This window comes from Cervus canadensis, chromosome 3, assembly GCF_019320065.1.
Source record: "Cervus canadensis isolate Bull #8, Minnesota chromosome 3, ASM1932006v1, whole genome shotgun sequence".
Classification (NCBI taxonomy): domain Eukaryota; kingdom Metazoa; phylum Chordata; class Mammalia; order Artiodactyla; family Cervidae; genus Cervus; species Cervus canadensis.
The window spans coordinates 93692350-93716638 of NC_057388.1; the positions used below are offsets into that span (position 1 = coordinate 93692350).

The window sequence follows — 24289 nt, forward strand, 5'->3', positions numbered from 1 at the left end:
TGACCACAAGAGTATTCTTTTTTTAAAAAAGAAAACTGAGCAAATATATACAAAATACTTCCAATCTCCTCTGGGCCAACAGAGCAGCCACCACAGCGCTTCTTCTTCCTGAGCTTTCCCCTGCCATCTGGAGCCCGCTCCTGGCAGACCCAGCGAGCCCATGTCTGGGGAGCATGTGCCGCCACTGCACGTGGCTCCCGTTCCAGTTGGGTATCTGGACAGTGCTCAAGCACTCCAGGCAACCTCTCCCTGAAGACTGCCCACCCGGCAGGGGGCCGCGAGGGGAGCTTCCTGTTCTCCTGTGTCTTCTCTGCCCGCATCCTAGGATAATACTGCTTCTGTGGGTGACCCTCAGGGCGGGTCCCTTCAGACTTTATGGGCCAGGAGGGTGGTCAGCTTGATCTTGCCGTCCATGGAGGCAGTGAGGCAGGTCCCGCAGTCCATGGCTGTGCTCCAGTCCACGGTGACCACAGGGGCGCGGTGGCCGCCCAGGCTCACACAGCTCTCCAGAACCTTGTCGTCCCCACCCAGCTGCAAGGGGACAGGAGGCAACATCATCAGGCACTGCTCACAAACACATGCAGTTTATTCACTTCCGGGGGCCAAACTGCCTTGAGCCCGGGGGCTGCCACCCCAAGCCCAGGACATGCCCAGGCACACATATCCCTCCGGCCAGAAAGTCTCATGTTCGCCACTTGGACCAGCGATACCTTCAATTTCCTGACTACAGTTACTCCTTCAACCAAAGTGGAAAATAAGTCCCTAACATTCTCTAAGAGGCAGAATTCTCTCTGCCACCTTTAACCTGCTGTGGGCGTCTGAAAAGACCCTGATGCTGGGAAATATTGAAGGCAGGAGGAAAAGGGGATGACAGAGGATGAGATGGTTGGATGGCATCACCAATTCGATGGACACGAGTTTGAGCAAGCTCCAGGAGTTGATGATGGACAGGGAAGCCTGGCGTGCTGCAGTCCATGGGGTCACAAAGAGTCAGACACGACTGAGCAACTGAACTGACATTTTTAAAGGATATGGGGGGGAAACTTTCAACTCTTATATTGGTTTAAGAGCAAGTCTGACTACAAACTGATCTGAACTGATCAGGATAAGTGACAAAGCCTACAGGATCAAAAATAAAATAATATACATACATACAGAGAGCAAAAGGAGAGCCCACCTGGAACTCAACCAAGTCTTTAAATAATGAAATAAAATTAGGCTTTAAACAGAAAGCTCTTTACAGTATCTCCCAATAACAATTACAAGAAATTATGGAACTCTATATGACAGCATCACACTGTACACCTTAAACATATAGTTTATTAAATTATTTATCAACTGTAGCTCAGTAAAGCTTAAAAAAGATTTTTATTAAAATATCCACTGAAACAAATAAATAAGTAAACACAAATTGGAATTAATTTCTAAGGGGAGGGCAAGAGCCACCCGAGTCGTCATCATCTACAGGGAAGAGGAGCCTTGGTGAGAGTAAACCCAGGCTCCCTGGCACCACTCTTCAGGTCCAGAAGGCTCCTGACTTCCCACTTCCACAGTCCCTTCCCCCTCACCCCTTGCTCCCCGCTGCCCCGTGGGACCCCAAGGCCCACCTTCCTCCTCCTCCAAAGGCCGTGACTCCACAGACGAGCATCCCTTTCCCAGTCCTCCCCAGGGACTGGGTCCCCACCTGGCTTCCTCCCCTCTGAGCCCTCAGCTCTGTACTGCCCCCACTGCTGATGCTTGCGTCTCATTCTCACTTGAGTGTTAGCACCAGGAGAGGGGCCACACTGTCTCCGGTGTACACTGCCCGAGGCCACGGCCACACCCACCCACGGCTGCCCCCCAGGGCACAGCTGCCCGTGGACAGTGAGCCCTCGGGAGAGAGCATCCCACTCTGTGACTCCTTCTGCCCACAAAGCACCACCGCATTCATGTGGAACTGGAACTACACGCTCAGGCCACAACACAAAGCCTCATCGCCCCCGTCTGCTTGGTAAGATGAGTCCAGATGGAGAGGTTTAGAATTTCACTCGATTATATACACAAACAAGGTACATGAACCAGAGAGGCTGTGACGAGACAATTAAGACACGCAGATCGACTGAGGGACAGAACAGAGTGGACAACTTACTTGCCACGTGACACATCACACCCCTGAATTTCTGTCCCAGCCGTGGCTGGTAATGTCCTTGACCCACAGGACATCTCATAAAACAATAAATCTACGCCAGATTAGAGTAACTGGAACAGACCACCTGGGCACTCACCCAAACCAACATCTCCCTAGCTCTCGATGTTCTATAATTGTTATTATTCCCAAGGAAGCAGGCAGAAAAGGGGCAGAGTCTCGTGAAGGGACAGGGACAGGTGAGCAGAGAGGAGGACAGGCAGGTCACCCTCAGGGTTTCCGTCCCCCGTTTCCCCCGAGCCAGCCTGCAGCCGGGAGGCCTAGACGGTGTCCATCCCCGGCCAGAGGCGTCTCCATGGCCACCAGGCAGGGACAGGGGCTTGAGCTCAACCAGGCCCAGACCTCTGGGGAGGAACCTCCCTGCCACCCAGCAGGCCCCCAGGTACCTTGTAGATGACGCCCCCCGTGGCAGAACACGTCAGCATGTAATTGCCCTCCGAGTCAAAAGCGAAGAGTCGGCCCCGGGGCACCTGGACCTGCTTGTAGCCGCTGTAACCGGACAGCACGAAGGGGCCCGTGGCGTCGGCGGGCAGGCCGTACTCGGACACCTTCAGGCCACTCTTGTGGATGTTCCATTGGATGAACTGCAGCCAAAAAGCATGAGCGCAGCGCTCTCAGCGGGGTGGTCAGGGCATGGGGCCCGGGGGACGGGGTGCGGGGAGCAGTGAGGCGGCCCCCAGGAAGTGGGGGGGGTCCGTGGGCCCCAAAAAAGGTAGGGAGATGACCATCCAGTCCCATTGCCTCCCGACACAATGTAAGCTTTTTTTTTTATTTTGAAGGAAAGAAAATCTAGAAAGAGTCAGACATATCATGTCCAGGTCAGAACTTTCTCTCTGGCCTGACTCCAGGAGCAGCAGAGTGTAGGCACCGGCCTGGACTCCCATCGCTCAAGCTGGGGCAATGCTCCAGCGACTGTTATACAATTGTTGTATAACAGTTGTATAAGGTTGTTGTATACAACAACCTGTTGTATACAACAGTTGTTGTACAGTTGTTGTAACTGTATTATTCATGAGGTTAGAACCCAGCTAGGTTTTTCTTAAATTCCAAATACACTTCCGGTTCCTCAGCAGCGCAGCCGATGGAACACGGGCGGTGGAGCACAAGCTGAGCTCGGGGGCTGTACTGCAAACACCCTTCGGCCTGCTTCAGGGCCAGGCTGCCTGCTGTGACCTCCTCCCGACTGAGAACTCTACTCAGATGAACAGCGAGTCAAGCTCTGATTTAAAAATCCCTTCTCAAGAGTTTTCAAGTGAAGAATTCACTTTGTAACAGCTATCTTCACTGGATAAGAGAGGTGGACAGGATACAATCCCAAAGGCCCAGGAGGGGACACACGAAAAGTGAGACCTTATCCCAGCTCTGCCTGCCCCAGCTCCCTTCCCAGAGATCCTAACGAATTCTTCCAGGGAGACTAAAAGGGGACGCTTATTTTTACCTTCTTTCCCAGCTCGCTTTTTATGTTTCTTGACTCTGGGCGCAGCTGTCTCCAGCCCCCCGGCCTAGAAAGTTCTACCCACCCATGCTGTGATTACCCGGTGACCAAACTCACTCAAGTACACCCTGGCCACACTGGGACCCATGAGCAGGGTGGGTCAGGGAGATGCATCCTTTCTGCTACAATCAGGAGAAAGGATGTGGGTCTTCCCCTTTCCTAACAGTTGACTCCCACTGAACTCATATTCAGTGGGACCTCACAAAGGTCCTATATGAGACCAGTTACTATTTTCATCTGTTTTACAGAAGACAAAGCTGAGCAGAGAGAGGCCCAGGTCACAGAGCTGGTGAAAGGTATGGTCAGGACTGAACGCGGTCCACTGTTCTATTGCGGGGCCCTCTAGAATCTCAGATGCCTACTAAGCCAGGGGAAGGGAGCTTCCGGACCAAAGCCCGCTCCCACTTACCTTCCCGTCCTCACCGATGCTGTACACCGTGTTCTCATCGTAGCTGAACTCCACGGAGTAGACCTCCCCACAGTGGGCCTTCCAGCTCATCGCACACTCGTGCTGCTGCATGTCTGAGCCAACGAGACGTCGCTAGGGTTCCCACCCGGGCCCTGGGGTCCACCTGCCCGCAGGCAGAGGCACCTCACCCTCCCTGTGCCTGGTGGGCTGGAGCCGTTCTGCAGGCAGAGGACCCCCTGGACCCAACAGGAGTCACAGAGCTGACCGCAGTGAAGAGCCTGCACGGGGTGTTTCAGTTCACTAGTTCTCTCCTCCACCGTGCCTAGTCTTCTGTTAACCTGTCTTAAATGAAAGTTTCTCTCACTGGTCAAAGGTGAGGTTCAGGAATCCTGGGGTGGAGTCTATAAGTCTAGGAGGACACAGAAGTCCTTCCCAGGAAGGGACTGTAACTTCCTACCAGGGCGCCCTGGAGATCAGTTAAAGATACAGTCCCCAGTGGTGCCTCTGCGCTGGCTCCGGTCTCCTGGGACCGGCCTGCATGAGGAGCTTTAAAGAGCATGCTGCTGACTCTGAAGCCCACCCTCCTATTGCTCTCACAGGGACTATGAAATGGCCCCACCAAGAGGACAGGACAGCATCACTCCTGGATCTCACTTGGGCCGTGAGGACTCAGATCCAAGAGCTCAGGACTGAAGGACTGCTAAGCCCCATCCCTCCCATGTCCACTGGCTCAGATCAGGAACAAGGTAATTAGGGCGGCCCTGAAGCAGACGCTGACCAAAGTTAAGTTCTCTTAGGAGAATCTTGAATTTCCACAGTAGCCTCTAGTCCCACTGGCAAAAACCCAACTCTCTTCTCTGGGCCGATGGAGGAGGGGACCAGGACTGCCGTGAGCACACTCTCTTACCAAACAGCCGGATGACGCCGTCAGCCGCCCCCGTGACCAGCAGGTTCCCATTGTGGTTGAAGGCAGTGCAGTTGATGGCAATGGGCTCCGGATCTAAGCAGAACTGGAGCTGTAAAAAGGATAAACCACGTTTAAAATGTAAGACAATTAGAAACCAATCCCAAGACAGGTCCTGTCTGAAAGGGGGAAGCAGCCCGAGATTGAGGAGTGACACATCAGAGCACAGAAGGATCAGCAGTGTCCCACTTTTAAACCGTGACAGTAGACAGGTGCTCGTTTTACAGTCTTCTCTTTACTCCAAACACCTGTGATTTCAGTATTCTCTTCTATGGATTCAATACTCAATGAAAAAATTGGAAAATAACAAGTAAACATAAAATTAAAAATCCCAAGAAAGGCCCTCAGCAGAAAATGTGCCTAGTCATTCAGTTGTGTCTGACTCTTTGCGACCTGATGGACTGTAGCCCTCCAGGCTCCTCTGTCCATGGGGATTCTCCAGGCAAGAATACTGGAGTGAGTTGCCATGCCCTCCTCCAGGGGATCTTCCCGCCCCAGGAATCGAACCAGGGTCTCCTGCATTGCAGGCGGAAATAACAAGATTAAAAAGGACCTGATCAGACTGGGTGGGATAAGGTACAACACCTACAAGATGCCAGAGGACAGATGTACAGATGTCTGCTGGATGGAATGGGGCAGGAGGGTACATGTCATTACCCATCTGTCCAAGCCCACAGAACACACAACACCAAGAGTGAACCTTGATGTCAGCTGTGGACCTGTGGTGATTACAATGTGTCCGTGTAGGTGCATCGATTGTAACGAGTGTGCTACTCCAGTGAGGGAAGTTGGTAGCAGGGGAGGCTGGGCACATGTGGGGACAGTGTGCATGGGGAAATCTTTGAAACTTCCTCTCTGTTTTACTGTGAGCCTAAAACTACTCATACCACCCTTTCTATGGCCATACGACTCTGAATGTGCCCGATCTCGTCTGATCTCAGAAGCTAAGCAGGGTCACGGCTGGTTAGTACTTGGATGGGAGACCGCCTGGGAATACTGGGTGCTATAGGCTTTTGGGCTTCCCTTGTGGCTCAGCTGGTAAACAATCCGCCTGCAATGTGGAAGACCTGGGTTCGATCCCTGGGTTGGGAAGATCCCCTGGGGAAGGGAAAGGCTACCCACTCCAGTATTCTGGCCTAGAGAATTCCATGGACTGTCCATAGGGTCCCAAAGAGTTGCACACAACTGAGCGACTTTCACTTTCAAAGCTACTAAAAAAAAGTTTTAAATATTAAAAAAATGTTTAAATTTTTCAATAAGCCAAAAGGGCCCACTAGAAGGCATTGTGTGAATTCTAAGTTTGTCGCACCTTCTGAACGACTTCAGCTGCCAGCAATCTGCCCCGCTGGAGTATTACTACTTTTCAACACACTCTGAAATCTCACAAATCAAAATGTGAGGAGCCCAAAGCAAAGAGGGAAGAGACCAAAGAAACAGCGGACGGTGTAACTCGAGTGCTCCCCGCCCGGGAGGGTGCCCAGCCCCGGGCACCATGGGGAACTCCCACCTGCTGCTTCATGGTCTTCGTGTCCCAGAGCAGCAGCCTGCCCGGCACCTGGTTGGTGCCCCTGCCGCCGATGTCTGGTGCCAACACGTCCACATGGGCAGTGAGGCTCGAAGCTGCAGCCGAGCAGACGAAAGATGCCCCGCTGGGGCTGCACGCGAGAGACAGGATCCTGCAACACATAGAGGGTGTCAGCAGTGGGGGCAGCCCAGCACTCTGCCCACCCGCAAAGGAAGGGGGAGCTGGGCTCGGAGGCTCGGCCAAGGCCAAGGCCGGCCCACCAGGCACAGTGACAGGGGGAGTGGCATCTGGCTCACCTGGGCATATCATCATTGATGTTGATTTCACAGAGGTTCTTCTTGGCTTCCGTGTCGTAGAGGCGCACGGTCCCCACACCGCTGCCCAGCAACAGCTGGAAGGAGAGGGACAGCTCAGGGTCAGGCCTGCTCAGAGAGGCTCACAGGAGGGCAAGGCCCACCCCTGTGAGGGGGAGCGCAGGCTGTGGGGTGACCCACCCCCACTCCCGCAGGTAGGACAGGGGAAACCGGATAAAACGGACCTCTTTTAAAAATTAAAGACACTAGAGCTGACCTTGAAGGAATCTGTGGAATAGGAGGTAGACATCACCACAGGCAGAACTGGAAAGGAGACCCTCTGCCCTCCAACCCCCCCATCTTCCAGTTTCAATGCCAGCTGCCCCGGTCCTGTCCTCTGGCTCCTGGCCCACCACCACCTCCATGGGCAGAGGCCTCAGCTGGTCATGGGTCTGGGTGATAGCCCCATTTGCATGTCCTGGGCACAGCTCTGGCTCTGGGCCTATAAAGGCCTCCGGGAAAAATAGAGGAGGCCATCCTTGCCTTCAGGACAGTCCTGGAGGTGCGGTGCTCGAGTGAGCAGTGAGAAGAGAGGGGAGGGGTTTGGCCTGGGGTCCCAACCAAGCCTGTGGTGCTGGAGCAGCAGGGGAGAACCCTGGGAGGTCCTCACTTAAGACCACAGGTCCAACCATGGGCAAGACCACTCACCAGCCTGTCCCGCTTGGTGGCCCACTCTAAAGAGAGCAGCGGTGACTTGGAGATAGAGGATGCCTTGGTCTGCATGATGGGGTTGAAGGACCACACTTTGATGACCCCGTCCACGTCCAAGCTGGCGACCCTTCTCCCCGAACAGTCCACCCTGAGATGAGACAGAGAGGCATACCATTAGCATCCCTGCCTGAGTCCGCCATCCTCCTCAGCCCAGGCCCAGAGGACTGCCTTTTCTGACTCTCCTGCTGAAAGATGCCCACGCTCCAAGGACGGGTGTGGACTACTTCTAGAAATATTCATTCATTCATCTATCTGAGAACTACTCACAAAGCATCCATTACGTGCTGGGCCCAGTGGGCATCACCTACCCTCTGGACGTTACTCTCCAGGATCAGAAGGAGTGGAGGAGCTGACTTGACCAACAACAGCCCCAGTGGCAGCTGTCCAGCCTTCCTCTGACAGTTCACGGTCCCTCGGGGCTATCCCACCACCTGCATCTCTGTTATCCCTCATCGTCCTACTTGCCAGGCCTTTAAACGCACAGCCCGAGACCACAGGCTTCCCAGGGAGCCCACCCCTTTTTCCCCCAAGGCCCCACCCCGGCGGTCAGCACCCACCTGCAGTGCATGATGGAAGAGTGGTGCTCCCCATACTCCTCCTGGCCCAGCACGATGAACGGCTGCTCGGGGCGGACCCCCCCACCCTCAGGGCCTGCCGTGGGCACCCGCGTCAGCGTCTCCAGCACCTCCACGTGGAGCTCCGGGCAGGGCTCTGCCTCTGGGCCACCAGCTTCGGGCTTCTTCTCCGCACCCTGCGCCAAGCAAAGCAGGCACAAGTCAGCGCTGAGGGGTCGGCGCTGGGCCCGGCTGCTCCCTATGTCTGGGGACAGGCTGGGGGTGTCTAGGATGCCAGGCCACAGCCCTCGGGGGAGGATCTTGGTGGTCATGGGGTCTTAAAGAAAGAACTCTGAACTCCAACAGCCTGCTTCACTGGCAGCCCCAACCTAGAGACCATGAGGAAGGAAGTGTGGGCCACGGACTCCCGGTCCCAGTTGACGAGACCCAGGACACGCACAACCCTAACAGACCAGGCCAGTGATAACAAGAATCAGTGAGGGAGGGACTGCCCACTGCACGCCAGACACTGTGAACATGATGGACTGTCTCATGTAATGCTCCCTCAACCATCTGTGATCCTGTTACTAACCCCATTTTACAGCTGTGGAAACTAAGACTGAAAGCTGAAGTTAAGTAACCTTGCCTAGGATCAAGAGCTGGCCCCGGGGGCGAGACGCCGATGTGAAGCCAGGTCCGTCCGAGGTAAGCCTGGCCGCCCACCAGCACCTCCTCCTGGGAGACTGGGGTGATGGGCTAGGTCCGAGGACAGCAGCTAAGCTAGCGCAAGGCAGGGCACCAAATGGCACCCACACACACTGCCACCCAGGGGGCTGCTGTCCGTCTCTGCCTCTCGGGGGCCCTGGGCGCTGGCCACCACGACTACCACCTGCTCACCCAGACATAACCCAGGCCATGGAGCCTCAGCCAGGGTGCTCTCTACCACCCCCCTGGTTCTGGAGACTCCTGGAAGCACTCCTCAGAGACCCAGAAAGAGCAGTTTTACAGAAAAAATAAAATGTAACAAAATAAAGGAACAGAGACCTTGGAGCTCAGAGGTGCTTTCAGGAGTGGCTGAGCTCTAGAGGTATAGGATTATACCTCTAATTCTATAGCCCAGAAGGATCCGAGATGTGAGCTGTAAGGCTCTATGCCATCGGACCAGAACACGTTCAGGGCTGCTAACCCCCAAAATGCCTTTAAAACAGACAAGTAGCCTGGATTAGGAGATAAACAGTCAACAAGGTGACTTAAGGCAGTAAATCCCCTGGGGCTTTGCCTTCAATCCCGAGTATTTCACTGAAGCAGCAGCAGCTTATACCACCAGGAAGGGAAAACCCCAACCCATATTCACTGGTGAGAAGTGTCTCTGAACCAGCCTGGCAAGGGCCGGGGCCACCACACGGCCGCTGTGTGGGCACATGGCCCTCTGGGCAGCGACTCCAGGAGGGCGTGCAGAAGAAAAGGCCCGTGACTTAGCAGGTCTGCGCGATGCTGGGTTACACCAAGGGCACCCTCTCCCCCGACTCCGAGCACCCGTGACATGCGCACACTAAGGCACAGTTAAACTCAGCGGAGGACAGAGCATGCAGCGGTCCCAAACCAACTGTTCACAGAGCTCATCTTCGGGGAACATCTTCAGAGGTCAGCATTTTATGGCCCCTGTTTAGGGCAACGCTACACCGGGAAAAGGGATCCCTGGAAAGCCAGATTATTCTGGAATGAAACAACCAAAGTTGCAAGCGGTTAAAGCCAGTTAGGCAAAACCACACAAGGCGTAGCGAAAGAAATCAAGAGAGGTAAGAGCAGGCCCTGCACGACCCCTATCCCCCCACCGTATCCCACGGCTGTCCACCATGGAGGCGGGCCTGTGGGGTGTCCCCGTGGGCGTTCGCGAGACACTGAGGCCAAGCCGCACCTGCAGAGTCATGGAGAGGAGCTCCTTCCGTTCCTTGCCGTGGTCCTGCAGGCGCCGCTGCCGGTGCTGCGACCAGCTGGACTCCCCCGGGGTCAGCCCGCCGAAGAGGCTTTTCCCGTCCTTGGGCGTGCCGGCCAGCTCCCTGCCCTTGGCAGTCTGGAGGACGAGACACCAGGCTGTGAAACGTGTTGTCCCACGTGGGGCCGGGCAAGGAGGGGAGCAGGAGCCAAGGAAGGGACTCTACCTTTAGTGCTGAGTAAGGCTCCCCCCTGTCCAGGCTGAGAGTTACTACCTCGGGCTTCCCTGCCGTTACAGTGGTAAAGAATCCGCCTGCCAATGCAGGAGACACGGGTGTGATCCCTGGTCCGGAAGGATCCCACATGCTGGGGAGCATCTAAGTCCGTGTGCCACAGCTACTGAGCCTGCGCTCTAGAGCCCGGGAGCTGCAAGGACTGAAGCCCACACGCTCTGGAGCCCGTGCTCCGCAACAAGGGAAGCCACCATGAGAAGCCAGTGCCCTGCAATTGGACAGTCGCTCCCGCTCTCTGCAACTAGAGAAAAGCCCACACAGCAACAAAGACCCAGCACAGCCAAATCTAAATAAAAAAAATTTTTTTTAAAAAAACATATTATTATCTCAGCCCATGAGCAAGGTCAAGGGCAAAACACCAGCAGTCTGTACCTCCTCTTTCCTGTTCTCCACTCCCCTATCCTGAGAGGACAACTCCCCAGCACTTCTCTGCCTGCCACATCTACTGCCTGGAGGTAGATACACACATATCCTCCTGATCTATTCAGCAACAGTTAACTTTATTTAGTTTATTTAGCACTTAGTGAAGCAACAATTATGAGACAGATCAGGCCCTACTCTGGTGTTATATTTAAAAGCAACAATGTGTTTGGGCAACAGAGAGGGAAAAAAAATTATGCAAAATATAATTACCCCTCTACAAGGGAAAAAGACACACAATACCCTCTCTTGTTTTGGGCCAAGTGCATGACTAAGCCAGTCAAAGTTAACAAATATTGAGGTATTTGGAAATGATTATTGGGCAACCAGAAAGTCTTTTAACAGAAATAGTTGGAAACTCGAGGACTTTGGGGCAGGATAAACTGGACAAGAGAGAAACTGGCATCTTCTGGCTCCTTTTCATAGCAACAAGAGATAAAGTCAACCAACGTTACAGCAAATGAACTCAGTAATTCCTACCCCAGGCTTTTTTGGTGACTCAGACAGTAAAGAATCTGCCTGCAATGCAGGAGACTCAGGTTCAATCCTTGGGTCAGGAAGATCCCCTGGAGAAGGAAATGGCTACCCACTCCAGTATTCTTGTCTGGAGAATTCTAGTCCATGGGATCACAAAGAGTCAGACACAACTAAGCAACTAACCAGGGCTTCCCAAGTAGCAATCGTGGTAAAGAAACTGCCTGCCAATACTAGAGACACAAGAGACATGGGTTCAATCCCTGGGTCAGGCACCCACTCTAGTATTCTTGCCTGGAGAATCCCATGGACAGAGGAGTCTGGCGAGCTGCAGTCATGAGGCCACAAAGAGTTGGGCATGACTGAGTACATAACCCCCACCCCACTCCCATAGAGACTGAAGATTTCTAATCTAGAGCTTTTTAAAAAGGAGCTGCCACCTGATCACCTTTCCAGATGATCTGGCTGGGTTCTCTTTTTCTAATCTTATTCCCACAAATTGTGATGGTCACACTCCTACCCCCCCTCCTTTTTTTTTTTTTTACACTCTTAGCAAAGGGATATAGATACCAATAGCCACTCAGTTTGAGACCAACCTACTCACAAATCATTTGTACACAAGTCCTAAGTAAAGAGAATAAATTCAACCAAAGTCTACATGTGGCCTTTTAGTTCTTCTACTTGTTATATTTTATGTTAACACTAAACAACTTTAAATGATTGACATAGATTCCCTGGGACCCTGAGGTCTTTAAATGATTGACATAGATTCCCTGGGACCCTGAGGTCATATGAACAGTTAAGAAAGGAAATTTTAAAGCCTATTAGTTTATCTGGAGCCTAACTGTGGCTGACAGGATTGGTTATTTTTGTTTTTCTGACTGAAGCGACCTACAGTGGTACCTGGAGGTATTTGTCACAGATAGTTTCTCTAGAATGGTCAATTAAAGGCAGATTCTTTATCACTGTGCCACCTGGAAAACCCCCATAGGCTATACTATATCAGACAAGAGACTTTAGGCCAAAGACTGAAATAAGAGATAAAGAAGGCCATTTTATAATGATAAAAGGGTTATTTCAACAAGAGGACATAATATTTGCAAATATTTATGCACCTGACATCAGAGCACCTCATATATACAGCAACTATTAACTGACTTGAAGGGAGAAATAGGCAGCAATACAATAATAGTAGAGGACTTCAATATCCTACTTTTCACCAATGAAGAGATCATCCAGACAGAAAATCACTAGGGACAAACTGGCCTTAAACTGCACATTAGACCCAGTGAACTTAATAGACATCTATAGAACATACCACCCTCAAGCACACATGTAACATTCTCCAGAATAGATCATATATTAATAAACGTAAGCCTTAATAAATGTAAGGAGATTAAAGTCATAGCAAGTATCACAATAGATGAAACTAGAAGTCAATTTTAAGAATAAAACTAAAAAGTTCATAAATATATGGAGACTGAACAACCAATGAGTCACAGAAGAAACCAAAAGATAAATCAAAAAGTATCTTGAGACAAGTAAAAATGGAAACACAATATACCAAAACCTATGCAAAACTGATTCTAAAAGGGAAGTTTCTAATTATAAACACCTGCATTAAGAAGAAAGAAAGATTTCAAGTAAACAACTTAATTGTACACCTCAAGAAACTAGAAAAAGAAGAATACACAAAGCCCAAAGTTAATAGAAGGAAAGAAATAACAATGATCAGAAAGGAAAACAATGAAATAGATTAACAAGTCAATAGAGGGCTTCCCTGGTGGTCTAGTGGTTAAGACTCTGCCTGCCAATACAGGGGACATGGGATCGATCCTGGGTCCAGGAAAATCCCACATGCCACGGAGCAACTAATCCTGTGCATCACAGCTGCTTAGCCTGCACTGTAGAGCCCATGAGCTCCAACAACTGAAGCCCACAAGCCTAGAGCCCATGCCCCGAAAGAAGAGAAGCCTCCACTCTCTGCAACTAGAGAAAGCCCATGTGCAGCAATGAAGCCCAGCACAACCAAAAATAAAAATAAATAAATCTTTAAAAAAAAAAAAAGAAAGAAATGATCATTGAAACCAGGAGCTGGTTTTTTGAAAGTCAAACAAAATAGACAAACCGTTAGCTTGATTTACCAAGAAAAAAACCAGGACTCAAATAAATAAAATTAGAAATGAATTCCAAAACACATCTCCAAAAACTCTACCATTCTGATAGAAAAGATAAAATAGCTAGCAGTAAAGGCCATGTTTTCTGGACCACAAAGGTGGTGATGGGAACCCCACAGCTAGCTATGAAAACAGTGCTGAGAGCAAGATCAGTTTCCTGGGTTGACAGCAGTTTTCCAAAATAGTGGGATCCTGGCAAGCAAGGAAGTCTCAAACTAGCCTGGCACAACTATGATTCAGGTTTGACAGACTTATCAGCCTGACCAAGAAACCTTTATACTGGATACTTGAGAAGAAGCGGGAAAAGCATCCATTTACTACTGATGCATGTCCAGGGAAAGTACAGACACTACAGGGGTATCCCACTTTGGGGCCAAAGGTGGAGGAGGCTGCAGAACAGGCACTGGCACTTGGTGGAATGCTTGTCTGTCCTTACTCACCTGCTACACCTGATAAATGCTGTCTTTTCCCTTTCTAACAGGTGGTGTTAAGAGGACCCAATTCAGTTGGCCCAAATGGATGGAATAGAGGGGCTTAGGATAGACTTCAAATTCCTGCAGCTGACACAAAAGACACTTACAACACTTCCCCAGCAAGTATATTACAACATTAAGAAGAACAAAAGCAATGCTTCCTTCTTGAGTCAAGATGGCAAGGAAGCTGTCCAATGTACTACAGGCTGGAAAGTACTCCAAAATGAAAATTCAAACAGGTGTTAACATATAAATAAGAAAAACTATCTTTATAATGATAGGACAACTTATACCAAGAGAGCTATAGACCTAAACATGACCTAGCATATCCTACTTAGAGAGCACTTCTCTTTAAACTGTATCTAAGATTCATCAGCTGAGCCACAAGGGAATCCCCAAGACATCCAAAAGAAGGGGAAACATCAACAAAAAACAATAGTACACTAAAAGCTGATGAATGCAGCTATCCACCAAACACCTAAATAAGTAGGTAAAGTAAACCTGTGTCCAGCTACAAAGGCATATGACTTAAGTAAATACTCACTGTGACACACCCAGTAATTCAAAGTTTCATTTTGTTTTAAGAGCAAACTTCATAAAAATCTTAACTACTGGATTCATGTAACATTCCAACAGTCCAAATTATATTGTCTCAATCTATCATAATCTACCTGTCTCCTACAGTTCAAGAGAGGTACATTTATCATGCTTTATCATCTGACCTTCTCTCCTCTCACTCCAGAGAAGGATCTAAATTCATTTTTGGTGGCCTGAATAGACTTACCAGGCAATCGTCCAAATGGAACAGAAAACAAGTTCCAGTAATTTGGCCTCACCTGAGGCCACCCAGAAGACAGGCCCAAGTAACAGAGAAATTACAGAATGAAAGATGGGGAGGAGGACTCCCTTTTCCCCATCCTGCTGAGATCCATGGAAACAGCCCCAGGGGCGGCATTCTTACTGCCGATGTCAGGGAGCTACAGGATAATTTGATACTAATAAGAGTTACAAAGACACAAGCCTGTGGACGCTTTGCTTTCTTTACATTACCGTCAATTAAAGGTTATCTCTGTAATAACCATAATTCCCCCTCGTCCTCCCAAGGTGACTGAGTGGGTGTGGAAGGAGTGAAACTGTGACTGGAGGGGATGGTGGGGTAACACTGCAGTGGGGAGCCTGCTGAGGAGGTGCCTGGGGGGTTTCTATAACAGAGAGCCCGGAAGAGCTTGGGAACTGTGGTTTTACAGCTACTTCTAAAATTTTGCCTCCAGGTTCATAGTGAAAGCACAGAGAATGTATCACTGTAGACTCTACATCTATAATGTAGTGAACTTTTCAGTGTTAACAGCAGTTACAGGGACCGATCACAAGCGGGCAAAATGCTGATATAATTGAAGCTTACAATCGTTGTTTAGTCACTACATCATATCTGACTGTTGCCACCCAATGGACTGTAGTCCGCCAGGCTCCTCTGTCCAAGGGGTTTTCCAGGCAAAAAAGTACTGGAGCGGGTTGTCATTTCCTTCCCCAGGGGATCTTCCTGACTCAGGCTTATTAAAAAAAAAAGTGTCATTTTATATTGACTTAAAAGCAATATATCACTAAAATCACAGGAAGTGATCCTATAACTAACAGCATTTGGTATTGGTAAGAGAGCATCCTGAATTGTAAACTTGAATTTGGCCATCAACCATATAGAGGAGTTGAAAAATTAGAATGTCCCCCCCCCAAAAGAAGGGAACCAGGATGGTGAGGAGTCTAGAAATCATGCCACACAGGTAAATAGCTGGGCAGAAAGGGAGGAATGAACATAGTGTTTAGCATGGAAAAGACAGAAAGAAGCCTTATTCTATGCAGCTCGAAGGCAAAGCTAAGATCTGTGAGTGAAAATCACAGAGGCTTCAACTAACAACTTTCAAACAGGCCAACACCCACCCCAACACAAGCATTGAGCTCCCCACCACAGGAGGCAATCAATCAAATTAAAGGTCATCTGGCCCACCCTCCTAGACAATAGGAGGGTGGGCCAGATGACCTTTAAACTTCCTCCAACTCTAAATTCTATGATTTTCTTGAAACTCAGATATACTAGTTATTTTTAGAGCTGAAACATCACTGCTGAGTCAAATATATCATTTAAAAAAACAAGTGAGCCAACCCCTGGATTTTTTAGATTGAGAGCATTTATCGTCTGTACCCAGGAAATGAAGAGTGCTATGTCTGCTCTGTTAACAAGCCAGAAGCTTTGTTTGAACATAGGTAAAGTAAAGGTAATAAAGGTAAAGTAAGGAACATTTGCCTGCAGATTACACATTCTTACCTTCGTCTCCTGAATAGGAACCTCACAAACATTTCCAATCACATTTCACCCTCAGTTTAGCGCCTGAACACGTAAAGATATGGCCACAGGCCAAAGCGCAAAGACCCCATCTCCATGCTTTCAAGTTAATGAAACTGAATTTCATCATTTCACGTACATTTCAAGGGATGTAGCACTCCATACATCATCTATTACAGGCTAATACCTCCCCAACTACAATAACTACAATGTATTGTGAGCTCATAATCTGTCAGGCACTGCATATACCATGGGCTCTCATTTCAACTCAAACACCTCTCCCCATAGGGAGTAAATGCTTTTATCATTCCCAGGCCAAGTGGGTGGGGAGATGTGAGCAAGGATGCTAAACAAGGTACAGTTGGCTGAGTCCGAAGCCCATGCTTTTTCTCCCCGCATGTCCTGCTCAGCATCCGCACTTGAACAACAGTATGAAATCCAAGTGCTGTGCTAAAGGCCCCAACGTCCCAGTGGCAGCGTGGACAGACCCCCGTCTCCCCAGGCAGCCCCACACTGCTGTGTCACCTGCAACTGTTCTCAAGCCAAGGGCAGCAGGAGAGGAAGACAGAGATGATGACAACTTACTGTATCTGCAAGTAATAAAAATCTCGAGAGGGAAACAGTCCCAACCCAAGCAATAAAGCATCACTCTGGGTCTGTTAAAGCTTCACTCGGGCCAACATTTCTGAAAGCAATGAATTCTGATCATCTCCGCTCGGAAAACTAGTCAAGTTTTGGACATATGCTGGCATAAAAGAAATTTTCTTGCAAGCTTTTATGAAAGAAAAAAAAAAATAGCAAAAATCCTTTGTAGCATCAGGAAATAAGAACTTGTAGTAAAAGAAATACCACACTGATTTAGAACTTTACTCTTTACCCACTACTTTCTATCACCAAAAATTTTAAAGTCCAGAATCGCTTGAACTCATGCTTGAATAACCAAATTTTAGTCATAAGCACTCATGAGTTAGAGGAAATTGATGAGAAAAGGGAAGGGACCCTTCAGAGCACACTTCCTCCTGTCACCATCCACCCTCCCACCTGCAGGTCCAAGGGGAGGGCGGGCAAGTCTCCACGTGGGTGACGAGCGGGGTGTCGGAGGCTGGACCTGTACTTACCTGGCTGCCGAAGGACTCCTTCTTGGCCGAGCTCTGAGTCTGAGCCGGGCCCTGGGCGGGCGACAACCTTGAGGGGCTCTTCTTGCTCTGAGGCAGCAGCGAGGACAGGAAACCCACGCGCGGCGACTGGGAGAGGGAGGCGTTCCTCTGGCTGCACACCATGGCTCTGGACAAGCAGACACGGCACCAGGTCACGGCGCTGGACGGGGGCCTGGGAGAGCCCGTGGCGCACACTGTGTGGGCTGTGGATGCTGCTAGTAACCAGGGCCGTGGCCGGGTTTGCGCATCTGGGCTTTGAGGCGGCCTGATGACTGGTGTCCTTTCACAAAGGGAGCTCGCAGCCTACTTGGCACAACCAGGAAGGCTGCGGCTCTCTGAGGGCCACGGTAAAGCCCAGAGCAGAGCTGTCTACAGCCCACTGGCCACATGTGGTGTTGAGCACCTGAGATGTGGTCAGTCCAAATGGAGAAGTGGAGAAATGCTGCAGGCATAAAATCCACACTGGAATTCAAGATTTAGCATGAAAAAGAGTTGTTAAATAGCTCATGAATACTTTATACTCATTGCATGTTGAAATGATACTTTGAAAAAGTTGGACTATATAAAACTGAAAGTGTTAGTCGCTCAGCAGTGTCAGACTCTGCTGACATGAGTGTCAGACCTCACAGACTGTAGCCGGCCAGACTCCTCTGTCCACGGAATTCTCCAAGCAAGAATTCTGGAGTGGGTTGCCATTCCCCTCTCCAAGGGACCTTCCTGACCCAGGGATCAAACCTGGGTTCTCCTACATTGCAGGCAGATTCTTTACCATCTGAGCCACCAGGGAAGCCTGGGCTAAATAATAAATATCATTAAAATTTACCTTTTTTAAGATAGTTACTGAAAGTTTTTAAGTTCAAATTTTGGCTTGCACTTTACTTCCATCAGCAGGCACTAGCTCAGAAACCAGAGCAGTTTCATCTGCTGCAGGACTTGGCCACAGACAGGTTTGGGGTCTGACTACCTGGGTTTGCATCCTGATTCACCACTGATCCTGGGACCTGTGGTGCCTGCGTCTCTTCCACTGCTATTATCATCATCATCTGGGTCTCTGGCTTTCAATGGCTGTTTTTTAAGGCTGCTCAGATACCTCTCTCCCAACCTGCCTACCGCTCAGAAACCTGAGACAAGAGCATGCGTCTATGGAGAAATGTGTTGACAATCTTGGCATCCATGGGGCGCTCCTGGCAGAGCACAGAAACTTCCCAGGGCTTCACGACGATGGCTGTGTGTATTAACCCAGGCTGCACACACCTGGATGTGTCAGCCCCTGGCAGAGCCTGTAGTTTCCCTGCCTCCGGTCAGGCCCAGAGACTCAGAAAACTCAGACTAGAACAGTGGGTGCTCAGGAGGTTCCTGGCAATTCGGAGGCGTCACCAGGAGGGAGAACGCTGGGGACAGAGCGAGGAGGGGGCGCGGCACACACTCACAGTTCCGAGTCCCCCAGGCGGTCCATGTTGGAGACATAAGGAGGCAATTTGTGCTGGACCAAGGCCTCTTCCTCCTCTGGCTGTTGCTCCTCTTTCTTCAGTCGGTGGATTTCGGCTTGTAGTGCAAACAGCTACGTAGAGGTGGGGGTGAGTGAGACGGGGATCTCACCTAGCCTTCCCTCCCCTGGGGAAGATCAGACACATCACGTCCAAAACCCAACCACACTGCCTCAAAGGCCACTCGCCCTCAGCCTCGGGGTGCCCATCTCACCCTCTGCAGGCTGGAAAGATAGGTGAGGCTGCTGTGACTTGACGACAAAGAGGTGAGAAAACTAAAGACCGTTAGATAATACGGAAGCTACTTCTTTTTTCTTTTTATCATTTGACTTGCTTCCCTTTTATCATTTGAGTTGCTTCTTCCTGAATTCACTGAGAAAAATAGCTCCACCCACTCCTGCTTTCCTCTTGGGAATCTACAAAACCAGACTTTGGAACTCAGATGGAAAAAAAATTTTTTTAATGAAGGTCAGCATTTTTTACCTTTTGCCTGAAGATAATTATACACACAGGCCCAAACCTAAGAACCTTAAACGCCCCCAAACTGAAACAGCTTATAAGCTTCCTTTTTCTGAAAAATCCTCCCTTTTCTGATGGTGCATCAATTTCAAGGTTAGAGAAATGCTCAGGCAAATGGAAAGGCAAACGTGAGCTGCCCAGGAGCTGTTCTTTTACCAAAGTAGAAAAACCTGGTCAGGCCGAGAACAATTAAATCATATCTGGGCTATAAACAAGACAGATGTGGAGATGGGTGGAAAAGGCCTGGGAGTGGTGAGTGGGAAGCGGAGATATACAAGCAGGTTAGCTGCAAGGAGACATCCATGCGTAGAGTCATTTTCCTCTTAAAATTTCACGGCTGTTACTACCTTGCTCATGCTATGACATAAAACGTCAACCTCGCCTCTGGTTTTCAAAGGCTTGTCACAGCTCCCAACACTGCCTTTCTGGTGACTCACTCTCACCTGAGACCAGTGCTGTCCTCTACTGACTCACCCTCCACGGCCACTGCCTAACTTCACACATGAAAAGCAGAACTGCTCCCCAAGGAGCAAGCGTCATTCAGACAAACCTTCTGGCGAAGAACTTCATTCTCTTCTTGAACCTGGTTGGTCCTCTGGCACTCTGCATCAAAGTTCAGGATCACGGGAACTGGTGTACTGAGTTAAAGAATAAGCCTGCCTTTTAATCAACTTGATTGCGGTGGTCATGACACAATGCGTACATACACCAAATCCTTAAGTTTTACACCATATATATATATGTGTATATATATATATACAAACACATACACACAATGTTTCATTGTCAATTATATTCCAGTAAAGATGGGGAAAAATTGCCAATTAAAATATGTATTCTATCACAAACTCTGCAATAACACAATTCAACAAACGTGTTTTAAAAGAAAAAGAATAAGCCTGCCTGCAAAACAATTAAAAGCCATTTCAGACACTTTAGACACCTCAGCAACACCCCTGAATGTGACACGGAGTAAAGACTCTGTGCTGTGGGCTCCTCAAAGCTTTATGAACAGTCTCTCCCTTGACCCTGGGTCTGGCCTGACTTCATTCAGACAGACTCACGGACACCTGACAACATGCCTGGCTAGCCCACAGAGGACATACCTCCAAACCTGACGCTTTCTCCCAAATGCTGGCAGTAAAGGGTTTATCTTGCAGGCTTCATACTCAGTCTAAGCTTTAGCGACATTCAGCGAAAAGCCAGCCAAGTGGCCAGTGGATCTGTGGGCACATGGCCAGCTGCTCTACCAGCTGGGTAGAAGGACTGGCCGCTCGCCTTTTCCCTCCTCAGGGTGAGCCTCTCCTTGGCAAAGGTTCAGGCTGAGAAGCAAGCTTTCTGCAGCCTAGGAGCCACCTAGGAGGATGCACCAACGAGGTCACAGGGTCAGTCTTTCCCAGCCACCTCATACAGCGTCAGTCCAGAGAAGCACTAAGCCGGCAGGGCCACGGTTGGGCAAGCGAGCTTCCCTGGAGGGCCCACGAGGTCAAGCCCTGACCACCTCTGGGCTGCAGCCCCTGCAAGTTTTGTCTGAAAGCCCTCAGGATAAAGAGTGGCAGCAGGGGGAGAAAAAGGGCCAACCTGGGTAATTCACACTCACCCCAGCACAAAAGGAAATGCTCCCTTCCTACCTCCACCAGAAGATGGTCCTCCCAGAGACCAAAAGGCGATGGTGGGTGGGCCTCCACAACGCCCAGCTTATCAGTGACTCACCAGGCAGCCCCATTCAAACCAGACCCCCTTCTCCTCCTGGGGAGTTCCTGCCAGAAAGTACAAGTGAGCGAGAATGTCCCCAGCTTTCCACAACAAAAGGGTACATAAGGTAGGCTTGGAAATTATTTACGTCCTCTCTCTCTCCTAAATCTCTCCACCTATTCTTAAAGCTGCCTTGTCCTCCGACAAGTTGAGGGACCCTGAGGTCACTGTGAAGACAGTGACCCAGACACTAACACAGGAAGGATGTTTCAGCCCTAGAAGTGTTTTCACCTGCTACCTAATCCCAACAAAGTCCAGTGAAAGCCTGGGGGGCCACGGGGCATGCGCAGAGAGGCTGCTCTGGAGGCCGGCCGGTTCCGCTGTGCTTGCGGGGAGAGACCCCGGCCTATTCGAGGGCTCCTATCGCCCTACAGCGAGGACAGTCTCCCCACCCACACATGTCAGCTATTCAGCAGCAGAACTAAGAATTGCAACTCCCACCCTCCCAGATCAAAATAACCACAGTCTGCCCAGCCCCCTCACGTGACAACACGACCATGATCTTATGACTGCGTTAAGCGCAGCAGCCGCTGATCTCGCGGTCAGGTGGCCTCAGACTGGGCCGCCAGCCCCCCAGCCGCTGAGAGGATATGCATGCACTGAAAGAGGACACTCAGGAAGTTGTGCAGGGACACGATGAAGGTGTCGGCCCACTGGCGCGAAAAGTAGGTGGCGAAGGTGGGGTTGGTGTCTGGGGATGGCAGGAAGGGCAGGACAAACCAATCCTTCCACTCGGCCTGGTTCTGGAGCTCCGAGGCCTGCTTTGCAAAGAACTCCTGAGCCTTGTCACTTCTGTTTGTCTGCCAAGACACAGAGGCGGCGGCAAAGAAAGGGGAGAGACAGAAGGCCAGAGGTAAGCCTCTTCACCACCACACCACAGAGAGCCTCTGAATACTGGCCTCCTGAGCAAGTCACCAAACATGATCTATGAACTCTTTATAAAAGAAATCATCACTCTTTTCTCAAGTTTCTTGTAACTTTAAAGAAGTTTGTTTAAAGCCCTAGTGATAAATGCCACCCTAAAAATTAATTCCCAGTTGATTTTCAAATAATCTAAGTGATTTACTCCCCCCCCCAAGTCAGTCATAACCTTTTTACTCAAACTTTAACCCAACTACTTATATTCTTCGAAACACCACCCAGGCTAATGTGTTTAAGACAAGAGGAGAAATAGGAATGAGGAAGATAAGTCAGATGATCTACAGATGAGAAGGGGAAAAAAAAAATTGGAAAACAGTCAAAAATAATTTGCACTAGACTGTCCCACCCTTTCCCAGAGTAACAGAGAAGAGCTGTCCCTAGGTGTTAAAAGAAAATCTATTTCTGGATTAAAGATTTTTCTCCACCAAGAGATCCCTGAACCAGAAACACCTGGATTGTGTAGACGAGATAAAAGCGGAACAGGCTGGTTTTCAGCTTGTTGATGGTGGGTCTGTACACGTCCTCCAAGCGGCTGAAGAGCCGCCGCTCCAGGTAGTTCCAGTAATCCCGAAGAGCAGTCAGGTCATACACCTGCATTAATTGCTGCAGTTGGTCCACAATCTTGTCCACCTGGAGAGAGAAAGATGTGATGGAAAAGGGAATTCTCTCTTCACTCCACAGAGTTAGTACAGCTTTTTTTCCTCTTGCTGCAGCTTCTGGATGCTTCGATTTTTTTTTTTCTTTAAGTTAGCAATCTATAAAACTTTCAAAACACTGTAACATAATAGGTTTCAAGTTTTTTTCTTAATGTTAGGTATGCGTTTCTACCCTTTGGCAGGCATGGAAATTTCAGCTGTAAAAGCACTCTGGCCCAGGAACCAGACAGAGTCCAGGGCCTGGACCTGGCTCTAATTTATTCAACCACCTTGGCAATGTCACTTCAACTCTCCGGTCTTAGTGACCTAAGATTTCAAAAAGCAAAAAAGAGGGAGTGAGACAATCTCCATGCTCCTCCTCCATTCCAGGATTCCAAGGCTCATGTTAGATGTACTGTCTCCTTCAAGTCCTCTAAGCACCACTAAAGCCCTGGCAGCTGCTGAGAGTGTCAGCCAAAAGAGGTCCCCTCCTTGTGTGTGAGGAGCACTCATATCAGAGGACACAAGACGGAACATGTTTTGAATACTGATACCATTCTAACCTCCCCTCTCCCCATTTTACAGACCAGGACACTGAGGTTCAGAGAGCTGAAATGATTTGCTTTACCCACCACCAAGTAGCCACTAACTTTGGCAAGACAAGAACCCAGGTCTCCTAACTCCCCTCCAGTGTTCCTGCTGCTAGCTCACTGCCTCTCTCAACTCACCTGCCAACACCAACTGAAGCCAGCAGGTATACACACAAATCACACACATATAACTTCCAAGAACTCAACAGAAAATCATGTCTGAGCAAAGTTATGTTTTCAAATGTACAACAAGGTCTTCCTCGGAGATGAAGCAAAACTGCCAATGGGTCACTGACAAAGCCATTTCAAATACCTGAACCTAGCTCACATGGGCTGCAGACCCCTTTGCTCCCAATGCCACTAGAAGCCGACTTTAGAATATTTCTGTCCCAAAACCCAAACGTCTATCCAATCATAGCTTCTCAAACCTCATCGCCATCCAGCCAATGACTGGCCAGCACCTGCTGGGAGACTGGGGTAGAGAACAGAGCCCTGGACCAGGAGTCAGGGCACCTGGGCTCCAGCCTCGGCGATGCTCCTGACTCGTTGGCAACTTCAGACAAGTAACGTCCCCTCTCAGGGCCTCAGTTCCTCATCTGTCAAGCGAGTGCCGGACGCGCTGATGTCAATGATCCCCCTGGCGCGGTGACAGCGCCGCTCCCGCCCCGGAGGGCAGTGCTGGGGGAGAGCCAGCTCCTGGCTCCCTCGGGGCCGCCTCTGCCTGCGCCGCGCCCGCCAGCCCCTTACCCGGAAGCCCTTCTCCTTGTCCGCCTTGATCTCTGCGTCCAGCTGCCGCAGAGTGTGCGTGAAGCCGCGGAAGAGCAGGTACTCGCGGACCATCTCGTCAGTGCGCTCCACGGCCTCCGCCATCTCTGCGCCAGCGCCGCGAGGGGCAGCGCCGGGTGAGGGACGAAGGGGC

At 50.0% G+C, this 24289-nt stretch overlaps 1 protein-coding gene and 1 pseudogene across 4 annotated transcripts; one reads left to right on the forward strand and one right to left on the reverse strand.

Moving 5' to 3' along the window:
- On the reverse strand, positions 1 to 24289 carry WDR91 (WD repeat domain 91). 4 transcript variants are annotated; one of them, XM_043463782.1, is made up of 15 exons: positions 24118 to 24289; positions 22596 to 22775; positions 21817 to 22024; positions 20020 to 20099; positions 18894 to 19024; positions 17425 to 17590; positions 10115 to 10270; positions 8200 to 8393; positions 7580 to 7730; positions 6875 to 6969; positions 6561 to 6729; positions 4997 to 5105; positions 4090 to 4202; positions 2572 to 2769; positions 1 to 531 (listed from the first exon to the last, which is right to left on the reverse strand). In XM_043463782.1, exons 1-15 carry the CDS (start codon positions 24238 to 24240, stop codon positions 367 to 369), a joined length of 2238 nt encoding a protein of 745 aa, XP_043319717.1. In that variant the 5' UTR covers positions 24241 to 24289; the 3' UTR covers positions 1 to 366. The 4 variants fall into 4 exon arrangements, with proteins under 4 accessions (XP_043319717.1, XP_043319716.1, XP_043319718.1 ...); XM_043463781.1 differs by having other exon boundaries at positions 20020 to 20102; positions 24118 to 24288; XM_043463783.1 differs by lacking the exon at positions 24118 to 24289 and adding an exon at positions 23799 to 23936 and having other exon boundaries at positions 20020 to 20102.
- LOC122439057 lies at positions 5947 to 6065 on the forward strand (annotated as a pseudogene).